This window comes from Adiantum capillus-veneris, chromosome 10, assembly GCF_014529385.1.
Source record: "Adiantum capillus-veneris isolate H3 chromosome 10, ASM1452938v2, whole genome shotgun sequence".
NCBI lineage: Eukaryota > Viridiplantae > Streptophyta > Polypodiopsida > Polypodiales > Pteridaceae > Adiantum > Adiantum capillus-veneris.
The window spans coordinates 32472861-32485108 of NC_140940.1; the positions used below are offsets into that span (position 1 = coordinate 32472861).

General features: G+C 43.1%; 1 protein-coding gene and 1 pseudogene across 1 annotated transcript; one reads left to right on the plus strand and one right to left on the minus strand.

Moving 5' to 3' along the window:
• Positions 1 to 5068: 5068 nt before the first annotated feature.
• Positions 5069 to 5851, minus strand: LOC147448656 (uncharacterized; annotated as a pseudogene).
• A 250-nt stretch (positions 5852 to 6101) lies between these two features.
• Positions 6102 to 7373, plus strand: LOC147448657 (uncharacterized). Its single transcript, XM_086521428.1, has 2 exons — positions 6102 to 6224; positions 6726 to 7373. The coding sequence occupies exons 1-2, from the start codon at positions 6102 to 6104 to the stop codon at positions 7371 to 7373; spliced, it is 771 nt and encodes a 256-aa protein (XP_086377554.1).
• The last annotated feature ends 4875 nt before the right edge of the window (positions 7374 to 12248 follow it).

Genomic DNA, 12248 nt, shown 5'->3' on the forward strand with positions numbered 1-12248 from the left:
CCCCAAGGGGGTCCAATTTTTCGCTTTTGGGTTACACTGATGCAGATTGGGCAAGCTCACATTTATCTATGCGATCTACTCGTGGAAACTTGTTCTTTATAAATGGTTGTCTTGTTTCTTGGACCAGCAAGAAACAACGTTGTGTTGCAGTTTCTACGACCGAGTCAGAATATGTTGCGGCATCACTTGCAGCTCGTGAGTTGATATGGCTTCAACAAATGCTGGTTGATATTGGTCACTCTCCTCTTTCTAGCACACCCTTGCGGTGTGACAACCAAAGTGCTATTAGTCTTGAAAAAGACTTTCAACATAATAAGTCAAAGCACATTGCTGTCCATTATCATTATGTCAGGTATGAAGTACGCAAAGGAACCATTATGGTTGAATACTATCCAAGTGACCAAATGATTGCAGACATTCTGACCAAAGGCCTCAACGAGTCACGTTTCATCCTCTTGCGTTCGGAGCTTGGAGTTGCTTCGGCCTCACTCTTTCTAGATTAGCTTCTTTGCTATTGTAATAGCTTTTGTACGTATGACATTGTAATCCTGTAGGTACCATGCACTATACACACTGCACATCTGCACATTCTGATCTTTGAGTCACTTGCATATTTGCACATAGATGCACAATTCACTTTCACATCATCATCATCAATGGCTCATATTTTCACATTGTATAGGGGCTTGAGTTTTTCCCTTGAACTCTCCGGATCCAAGGGTTTTTCCATCCAAAGCTAGAGACCTTTGTTTGAGTGGGGGTGTTGGAGCTATATATGGCTCACTCTACTTAACTTGGTCTCACCTATATATTTGTATCTTGTCCTCAATATGAATCAGCCTTTGGGAGCGTACATGGTGTGTCTCTTGTCTCATCTCTCTCTATCTGTCTCAACATCTCAACAGATGTATGTTACTGTAGGTGTGTGAATGCAAGTGTGTATATGTGTGTGTGTGTGTGTGTGTGTGTATGGATGTATGTTACTATATGTGTGTGTATGCATGATTGTGTGTGCGTGTTTGTGCTATGTGTGCAAGTGTGTTGATGTGTGTGAATGCAAGTTTGTATATGTGTGTGTGTGTGTGTGACTGTACTGAGTGTGTATGTAATAAAGTGTAATGTGTGTGTGTATGCATGAGTGTCACTGTGTGTGTGTGTGTGTGTGTGTATGTATGGTCTTGTGTGAATGCAACTGTGTGTGTAGGTGTTTACCTACGCTCGCCCTATCCACCGGAGGAGATCCATTGGAGCTTCCCCATGCCTTGAAAGGCATGGTCAGAAGACAGCGCGCTCCATTAATGTGTGTGTGTATGCATCTCCACGCTGTAATCTTCTGGTTGAGATAATATGTCCAACATGAAAGTGACAATAACTTGGAAGGTTGGTGGTTAGATAGTCAACCACAACATTGAGTTGAAGGGAAACTCATTGTTGCTTAGTGCTTACTATTTGTAGAGCTTGCTGCCTCCATCTTTCAATTCTCAATCACTTTCTTCTCTTATTGAAAGTGATTGTTGCCTCACAAAAGTCTTATGCAACCACAATGGGATATTGAAGGTCACCAACATTTCTTAATAGATGGATCTTTCACTATAAAAGGAGTTGTTGAAAACTGCCAACATTGTCGCGAAAAAACAAAGGAGAAAGGAGAGAGAAAAATTTGTGTGGGTGGCAATAACCACGGCTACAAACGCTGTCGGGGATAAATTGTTCACAAGTTGAGCCGGGTCCGCACCGGGCTGCTCGCTGTGGGAAACGGTGAGAGAAAGATGCACACCTCAAGAGAATATAGCACAAAAGAACACCGTGAATTGAATTACTTAAATGAACTAAAATCTGAATAAAAAAAAGTAACAATAGGCAAAAAGCGCTCTTGAACTCGCCGAGACTATGAGCGGAAGTGCAAATGCCAAATCTGTATGGCTTCAATGCCCTTCCCTTGCTCTTCCCGACCACCTTCACGTGCACTCACTTTGCCCTCGATTGCTCTGCCTGATCTCTGACAATCTCAAGGTCCTCTAAGTCCTGGGGACCTTCAACCTTCTTTAGTGTGTGTTGTAACACTGCCTTTCGAGACACTTCTTCCCTGCTTTAAGGTTGGGTAACTAACCTTCTTCTCTCTCACTTTGAGATGATTATTCATGGAGCTCCTCTTGGCGTTGCTCCTTCATGTCAAAGACAACCTTCTTATGATTGTCATTCCAGAAATTAGCTTTCCACTCTCCCAATCCTGCAAAGCTCGCATTTTCATAGCCATGGTCTCCCTAGATAAATGGGTAACCATTTCCTTTGGTAGACATGACATAGAAATCCACTGCCTTCTTAATGCCAAAGGCCTCCACAAAAACATTTTTACAAATGCCTACGCACCTAACCTTGCTATTGTTTGCCATCTTGACCTTAATTTCAGGTGTCTCCTGGATGTGCATGCCTAGTTTTTGCATGAGTCCTTCTGTCATGATGCAAATTTGTGCACCCTCATCCACTAGACCTTTCCTAACCAATCTCCCTTTTATGTAACAATCTAGCACAGGTGTAATGTCCTCATTCATTTCAGCTTGTGCAATTTTTACAACAGGCACACTCTCTTTTACCTTTCTCCTAGTGCTAGCTGCCCTTGTTAAATCCCTCCTAACTTGTGGACATAATGCAAGAAATTGAGGCCATGAGATATCAGGACCCTTACCTCTCATGTCTTCCAACAGGTTGTATAGAGCCATTCCATGTCCAAGAGGAAAGTCTTGGAGGTTGATACGACGTCGAGTCCTCTTGGCTTCCTTGGTCTCCTTTGCCTTCTTTTCTCGTCCATGGTCACTTTGTGATGTAACTCCTTCTTTCTCCTTACCTTTCTCCTCGGCACGCTTAATGCCATTTGCTTCCATGTTAACCTCTCTTGAATTTGTCACCTCTACCACATGCACGTTTGGGTCTCGCAAAGGTGGAACTCCTTCCACTCCTTGTGGAGGTGCTTGCTCCATTTGGCCTTTGTATAAGCCGTGGTTGCTGATTAGTTCCTTCACCTTCATTCATCACTGGGTAGTTCAAGTTAGGTCTCCCTGGCTCCCCACGGGGCCAATGACAATTATACATCCCATGTCCAGACTCACCGCAATTCCAACATTGCAAGACTCTCCTAGGTCGTGGGTATCGCTCTTCAGACTTCTTTGCTTGTCCCTTTGGACCTACGTCTTGTGCAAGGTGAATTGACAAGCTGCTTAAAGATTCATTTAACTTCTCAATCACTTCCGTCGTTACCCTCAGGAAGCTCCCTAGATGTTGATGCTTGTGACTTACTTTTGGGTCTAAGAACTTCTATTGGAACCTCCCCCCTTAAGCACTTGAGTTCCTATATTTCTCAGCAGCCCTAGTTTCAGCTGCATCAAAGGTAGCAGGTGCACCTGCCTCAACTTTTACCTTAAGGTCAGGAAAGAGTCCGGCTATGAACCTCTCCTTCTTTAGAAATTCTGCACCATCACCAGGGTTAGCAACATTTCATATCCATAGAGCCCAAAGACGTAGGAACTCTTGCTTGTACAAGTAGTAGTCATCTAAGTCTTTTTTCTTATGAGAAACAATGTCTTGCCATAATTTCTGAGTGTTTTGGGGATCAAAAAATATTTCTTGAAACGATTCAAAACTTCCGTGTAATTCCCTTTAACTTCCTCAGGAAAAGAGTCAAACCAAGTTCTAGCATCTTTCCTAAGGACCACCTCAAACATTTCTACACGTTCTTGATCAGTTACTATCCTCTTGATACGGCAAGACATGGCCCACTATTAAGATCGTTTCAATAGCCTTTCGAGAATTTGACTTCAAGTAGTCATAAACCTCAAGGACCTAAGGGAAAACTCAAAAATTTTCCATCAATCAAGTAGTTCCATCCAATAAAGCATAAGCATGATCCACTGCAAAGTCTGTAAATCTCTTGCCATAACTTGTAAGCATGATGAACACCACCGGAATCATCCAGTAAGTAGGTCAATTGCCATAGATCATACACACAACCTTGTCCTCCTGGATCAAATGGCATCAACCCCTTAATAAACATGTTGATCACATCTTTATAACATCCCATAGAACCATATGTACCACTGCTTGATAGGAGATCAGAAAACTGAAGCAAATATGTAGTTACCTCAATCTCTACCATAACTGGTACTGGATCGACATCACCCCCTCTAGCATGGGAGGTGTAAGCATGTAATAAAAAGCTATCGCTATCCATACCATTCGCATGCACCTAAAAAACTGTAGGCAAGTCATCTCTGGTAAACTTGAAATCCTCTAGAGCTTCATCGAGTATCTTCATGAGTTCTCTATCATCTGCTTCATTTCGTTGCTCTAAGTTGCCTATGAAATGCAAGCCTCGAAGGTCCTTCCCATATGGAATAGAAAACTGTCTTGAAGCATCGTCTAAAAGAGCAATAAGCTCTACATCTTTCTCAATCGGCAAAGAATCTTGTAAAGCTTGTATACCTTGATCCACATAAACCTGTAAACTCTCTGAACCTTGATGTAAATAAGTATTAGCATGCATAAAAATCATCGGTTTGGTAAAACACTCTGCATTCTTTTTACTCTCCATCAAATATCGTTCAACTGCATCAACACAAGATCTTGCATGCATCTCAAAGATTTCATCAAGCTTCCTAGTAAGAGCATCATCATAATAGATTGGGTTAACAAGAGCATTGTATGACTGCACAATACCTTCCTGCACCCCCTCTGAACTGATACTAAGCACTGAGTAATCTATATACTTGGGTGCTTCAAGTTCACTTACCATCGGTTGGAAGTCAAGATCAAGTGGTGAATCTAGCATGTCATCCATATGCATCTGTGTATGATTGTAATTATGCACTTGTATGCATCCGTCTGTAGGTTCATCGAGCTCATCTAGAGTGCTCCATTTATACTCCTCCACCTGTGGAGCTTCATCTGGTACAAACAAGCCATGCAAATCTTCAACCTCATCAAATATCTCCTCTTGCACATCCAAACCATGTATATTTGCAGCTACAATAGATATCTGCTCTAGTACTTCCAAACCATATGAATTCTCATGTATCTATAGACCCTGTATATCGTCATTCTTATCCAATGGCATAACTAGATTTCTAGAATATGGAATCCCAAGCTTTACATAAACCATCTTTGCAATCCCTTGATCATCTGTAATCTGCAATAACTTGTCATTTTCAAGCAGACACTCGTCCACAACAGCTTCAATCTTGGCTTTGATTTCTTTACAAACATTTGCATAAGTGGGCACATCAGCATCATCTCTATCTTCATATGGAGCATGATTCTCTGGAGCTAAATCTGATACTTGCAAAGCTGCATCTTCTTTAGCTTTACTTCTTGCTTGAATCTCCTCCAAAAATTCATCATAGTTGATTGCCTGCAGTTGATCCCCATCACCTTTACTGAAAGTAACCTGCTTTTTCTGCTTCATCTGCTCTATTTCAAAGGCTATGTTCCTGTTACCCACTTGTACAAATGATTCTTCAAATTTAGCCCAATTATCTGCATACTTATCGATAAGCTTCTGTATCTGATCACGCAATTCTGGAGCTATTAATCAGTCAAACTCCTTGATCATATGCTTAGTTGGAATATCCATAAGCTCCATCTCTGACCTGTAGCATGCAAGATATCCATCACTATCGTAGCCATCAAAAAGACCTCTTTCAGAAGAGGCTTTATCCAATGCTTCTTCTACTACTTCATCTCGTTGGGCTAATCCTCATAAAAACTCTTCTTGATCCAAACGAAATTTCTCATAAGTAACTTGCTGCTGCATGAAAGCATCAAATAGCTGCATCATTTCTACTTGAGACGTCGTTGTCATCCTCTCTGCCAAAATTTCCCACCCCGGCTCGCTTCACGTTGGGTTCACCAAAGATGTTGGGGATAAATTGTTCACAAGTTGAGCCGGGTCAACACCGGGCTGCTCACTGTGGGAAACGGTGAGAGAAAGATGCACACCTCAAGAGAATATAGCACAAAAGAACACCTTGAATTGAATTACTTAAATGAACTAAAATCTGAATACAAAAAGGTAACAATAAGCAACAAGTGCTCTTGAACTCACCGAGACTATGAGCAGAAGTGCAAATACCAAATCTGTATGGCTTCAATGCCCTTCCCTTGCTCTTCCCGACCACCTTCACGTGCACTCACTTTGCCCTCCATTGCTCTACTTGATCTCTGACGATCTCAAGGTCCTCTAAGTCCTTGAGACCTTCAACCTTCTTTAGTGTGTGTTTTAACACTACCTTTCGAGACACTTCTTCCCTGCTTTTAGGTTGGGTAACTTCACCACAAGAACCAAAATAGTCTTGTTAATGTTGTTGACTCTCCGATCAATCACCCAAAAACTGGTATCACACTGTGGACTAGTTTTGGCACTCCTTGTCTCGCCTTCAACACCCTCAACCTCCACTTCTATGCTCTCCGAGGACAATCACTCAGCATCACTATCTCCAAGTCTATGTTCCTCTCTCTTGCTACTCGACGGCCTTGCTTTTCTCTTTACAGAAACCACCTTGTCTCCTCCTACAAACCAACTGGCCAATAATCTGGCTCTGAACCTTTTCTCTCTGTAACCTCAGAGCTGCTCGTCGCGGACTCCGTTGCTGGCCTCCCCAGCTCCCCTCTTTGTCTCCTCACGTTCTCCCTGCCAGATCACTTCTCTCCTGCAGGTATCTCCGTGCTGTCTGTAGTTGACGCTTCTGCTGCTGTCGGCCCTGCACGCGCTCCTCAGTTGGCGCCCCTCCCTCGCTGCCTCGTCGGCTCCTGCAGTCCACGGCCCCTGCTCCTCGCCTCACGGCCCCTGCTCCTCGCCTCACGGCAGCTCTCCTGCTCTTCCAAAATCTTGTCGGCTCCCTCCTTCTCCTTGCGTGCCCGGGCGGCTCTCTATCTTCACTTGCCGAACCCTTCTTGACTGCTACAATTCATGCGCCTCCCTGGCTGCCTTGTCTGCTCCTGGCAGGCTCCCGGCTCACGGACCTCCTTGGATCTCCTCTGCTCTCATTTGTCGGCCCCACCAAGACTCTCCTGCCCAACTCACGCTGGCCCCAAGAGCTCGTCAACTTCGTCCCCTCCTACAGATGCCGATCCTGCTTTTTTCCTCAGGCTGGCCGCTCGGCAACTTTTCACCGCACTCTCTTCGGCTCGCTGTAGGAAACTCTTGCTCCTCGCCTCAAGGCGGCTCTCCTGCTCCTCTCAACCTGATGCAGTTGCCACCGCCCAGGCCTCGGCTAATCACACGCCTGCTCGACCTTGTTTGTTTTTTCGTCTCGGCTACCTTTGACGCCTTCCTTATTATCACCACCTTGACAGTACGCTATTCCCCTTATTTAGCTGCGTAGTTCCATATTAATAAAAAGCCTCGCTTGCTTTATTGATAGCTCCATACCGTAAGCGGACATTCACACAAGCCCCAAACTCATCCTCATGGCCTTGCATTTTGAAGCATTGCTTTTACCTCATGGTCGTCGCCCTCTTCATGATGCTGCTCGACGCCCTTCAACTCCATAGACCACGCGCTCTGTCTTCACTTACCGACATTATGTTGGCTTATGCCGCAATCAATGCATTCTAATGAATAAGTCATCGCAAGGTACTTTACTTGGCTTATATATCAACCGAAAGCATTAGCAGTTGCATTATATTCTCCAAACGCTTTGTTGGTGGAAGAAAAAACTCATCCCATGGATCTCTCTTGGAATACCTTTTTGAGCAAAAAGAACTTTAACTGCTTCTCAAAGCGCACCACCTTTGATATACATTTTGTCTACTTCCATACCAATCATATCTTTGCAATCACGATGATTCCGCCTGAGGCTTAACAGAACCCAAAATTCATCTCTTGACTGAGATTCTCCTAGTGGACGCGGCACGTCACGACAACGCGGTAATGGTTTGTCAGCAATAAGCGCATCAATAGTTGCGACAATATACTCACTGCTATTACCGCTGTTGGGAAACAAGAAAACTGAAACACCTCTATAGTGATGTCACCCAAGAGCGTTGAAAGAGAACTGTAAGACACCAAAAACTTTGCAAAAACCTTTTGAAACACCACAAGTCCAATAGGAGTAGACCCTTGGGAATTTACTAGCCGTTGCCCACCCAAGAGACTACGTCACATAGGAGCAAAACCCTGTCAAAGCACGGATTTACAGCACACGCCGACCAATGCAGATGAAGACGAGAGCCTCTCCTTTCACAATCAAACATCACAAACCCATAACTTCAACATCAATTCCACAATTCGTAGATACATGCCCTCCGAATCTGTCTACACACAATTTGCCACTAGGCTGCCATAGCCATAACCCTGCAAAGAACTAGTCGTAACCTGAAGAGAGAAACTCCAATTGGGGCACTTTAAAGCTTGAAAAAAATATTGAAAAATGACTGGCGAGAAATCTGAAGGTGACCAAAATTGATTCCATATGCCTCCATGAGAAAAATTGACGCGAACAGAAAGCTGTCCCAACACGACTGTACGTAGAGAAGGCTAGTCGGGGCAAAAAATTGCATCCAAGAGCACCAAGGAGACACAACGAACTAAAACCTGAAAATTTCTGATGTTTGGCTGAACGTTTTTAAGTTTGTACATGAGATTAAGTTATATACAAGTCTCACTTCAAAAACCTCACTCACGGGCACTTACAGTAGCCCGACAGATGTCACTAGACTAGCGACTTGCAGTGCATGTACATGTGCTTTCTAAAGTAAGCTAAATCCCCCACAAAAAGAAATCCCACACGCCCTTTTGACATCAGGCGTCATGTCCGTATGTACAAATTTACAAAAAACGGGGTGTCAGAAATACGCCCAACATAGTTTGCCACACCCCAGCCTGCTAGATCATTCATGATCAGCAGCACAAAAGAGATCCTGTAAACCACATGAGAGAGTCTTCACTTCATCCTCATCATTAACCACATGGTCAGAAAATTCTTCAAAAGAAGGCTCATCCTCAATCATAGTCATCAACCTTGCAATATACTTCTTCAACCTGTAGCCATTCACACGTGCTTTATGTGGGGTACCATCCAAGTCAGCAAGCTGATATGTGCCATTTGGAAACCTGTTTAGGACCAAGAAAGGACCTTGCCATTTGATTTGAAATTTCTTTTGAAAAGTTCTATCAATCTTACTATTGTAGAGAAGCACCATGTCACCCTTCTTGATGTCCTTGTCCTTTACTTTCTCATTTGCCTTTGCTTGATTCATCTTCAAGACCCGCTCATAATGCTCAAAAGCCAACAACCTATCCAACTGTACACATTGCAAATATAGAAGCATTTCCTTGAATGCCTCATTGGGCTCTTCTTCAAGCTTTAGCATCATATTTAAGGCTGGTATCTCCACCTCAATAGGAAGTAAAGCCTCTTTGCCAAAAACTAGATGGAAGGGAGAAAAACCAGTACCTGATTTGATGGCAGTCCTGTAAGCCCATAGAGCACAAAGTAGCTCTAGATCCCAAGTCTTCACATTGTTTCTTGTCATCTTTGTAAGCATCCTTTTAAGCTCTCCATTAAACCTTTCATTCATGCCATTGCATTGGGGATAATATGGAGTAGTAAACCTGCGATGCACATGAAGCTTCTCACATAGATAATCCACCAATTCTCCCCTGAAACCTGGACCCTTGTCGGAAAGTAAATCCAATGGCATGACAAATTTGCCGCAAATATCTTCATATATGAATAAGGAAACATCTTTACTTGTGATGTGCTTAACAGCTTTGGCTTTGGCCCACCTGGATAGATAGTCAACAACAGTAAGTATGTAACATTTACCTCTAGCTGTCATAGGTAGAGGATCTATAGCATCAATACCCCACTTCTCAAACACATCATAAGCCAAAATGGTGCCTCTAATTTCTGATTTGAGAACCCTATTTTCCATGCTTTGACACTCTTTACAAGACTTGCACCAATGATGAACATCACGTTGAACACTTGGCCACACATAACCCTCCTGCAAGACTTTATGCAAAGCGATCTTTGAAGCAAAGTGACCACCAGAAGAACCCTCATGATTCTCCTCTAAAATTTTGTAGATTTTCTCTTTCCAAGGCACTTTTCTCATCACAAGATTAGCCCCCTTCATATACAAGGCATCACCAAGTAGCACATACCTTTTGGCACGACGTAGGAAGGCGTACTTTGTAGGCTTCTCCAACTCTGATGGAAGCATACCTGTTTGTAGAAACTCTTAGTCCCTCTCTAAAGCTTCCCTTCCCAAATAAAGAGGAGAATCAGCCCTTATCACATAAAATTGCCCAATTGAAGCTTGCGCTGCACCATGTGCTTCTTCATTTTGAGACCTGTCCACATGCCTTAAGCTCCAAGCTTCAAAATGCTTAAGCAGATTCTTCACTTGAAAACACATATTTTTCAGCCTTGGATTCTTACTTTGCCACACCCCAAGTACTTTCTTAGCCACCAAAAGAGCATCACCTCTTACTCTCACACGACGGATGCCAAGCTCAAGGCAAAGATTGAGACCTTTCTCCAAAGTAGCATACACAGCTTCATTGTTGCTTTGTGCGGTAAGCTTCAAACTCCTTTTAGTCATCAAGGCACCTTGAGGATCATAGATTACCACACCTTCTGAAGCTTCACCATGCGCTTTCCTATAAGAGCCATCAAAAAACAATAGATAGGCATTGTCTATGTCAGGAGCTTCCATCTGTTGCTTCTTCACTGCATCCTCCTTAAGAAGAAGAGGGCTTTCCTTATAGGTAAGAAAATCAGCCAATGTAGCCCTTGTACTCTCCTCAACAAGAAAAGAGAATTGGAATTCCTGTAGCTCCACAATCCAATTCATGAGCCTCTTTGACAAAGTAGGGCTATTAACCAATTGAGGTAGAAGAGTGTAGCTAGTGAGGAATGTGAATGTTTTAGGGAAAAGGTAGTGCCTAAACCTTCTACATGCATAAATCACGCTTACCATAATGAGCTCCATCTCAATATAGCCTCTTTCCACCTCTAGCTTCACCCTGCTAGCACAATAGATAGGCTTCATGTAGTGGGAATTGTTACCTCGTTGAAGAAGCATAGCTCCAATATCATCCTCACCTACCGATGGATTCACATAAAACTCCTTATCCCAATTAGGAGCTTGCATAGCATGAAGAGAACCAAGAACCTCTTTGATACCTTGAAAAACCTCTTCACATTCATTTGTCCATTGTAGAGGATCCAACCTTGCTACTTGTTGTAGATGATAAAGAAGTTGAGAGGACAAAGGAATGAACCTTGCCATATACTTCACCTTTTGAATGAAAGTAGAAAGTTTCTTTGTATCTCTAGGTGGTGGGAGGAACACCAAAGCCTTCACTTTGTCAGGATCCGCTTCAATCCCATTCTGTGAGATCATATGCCCCAAAAACTTCACTCTTGGTTGAGCAAGATGACACTTCTTTGGGTTGAGTTGACCTCCACTTTCATCATATTGCTTGAATGCCATCCCAAGCTTTGCTCAATGATCCTTTCTAGAGCTATAAACACAAAAGTCATCAATAAGATCCTTCACAAACTTGCCAAGAAAGGGAGAGAACACCTTGTTGACGCGCTTTTGATACTACGCACAGCCATTCATAAGACCAAAAGGAAGCACACAATAACAAAAGCATCCCCATGGCGTGATAAATGTGGTCTTATTTCGATCTTCTAAATCCAAGGTGAGCTGAAAATATCCAGAGAATCCATCACATACGCTATACCTCTCATGCCCTGCAATAGAATCAAGTATGTCATCTATGAACGGAAGAGGGTATGGATCCCTTTTCATGGATGCGTTTAGAGGCTTAAAATCAACACATATCCTCCACTTTCGATCCTTCTTGGGTGTGACAACAACAGGACTCTCCCATTCTGCAGTGCTCACAGGACATATGAAACCTGATTCAAGAAGCTTGTCTACCTCTTCCTTTAAAGCATTAAGTTGTACATGCCCCATTCTCCTTAGCTTTTGGCGTACGGGCTGAGCTCCTTCCTTGATTGGAATGTGGATTTTCTCTCCCTTAAAGCCTCTAATTTCCTCATAAGAAGTGATGAATAATTGGGGAAATTGTTGTATCATATGTAGGTACTCACCCTTCTCATGACTAGTCAAGTCGGGAGACAACATACCTTGTATCAACTCCTGTTTGACATTAGGTTGAACTTTGGGTTGTATCAGATCTTCAATTTGCTCATAAGGACCAGAGATATCCTCATTCT

Excerpts from the sequence above, each read along its gene's own strand:
- LOC147448657 (XM_086521428.1), top strand. The coding sequence starts at position 6,102 with ATGAGCAGAAGTGCAAATACCAAATCTGTATGGCTTCAATGCCCTTCC. Across the intron at positions 6,225-6,725 it reads TGATCTCTGACGATCTCAAG|TTGACGCTTCTGCTGCTGTC; the intron begins GTCCTCTAAGTC and ends TGCTGTCTGTAG.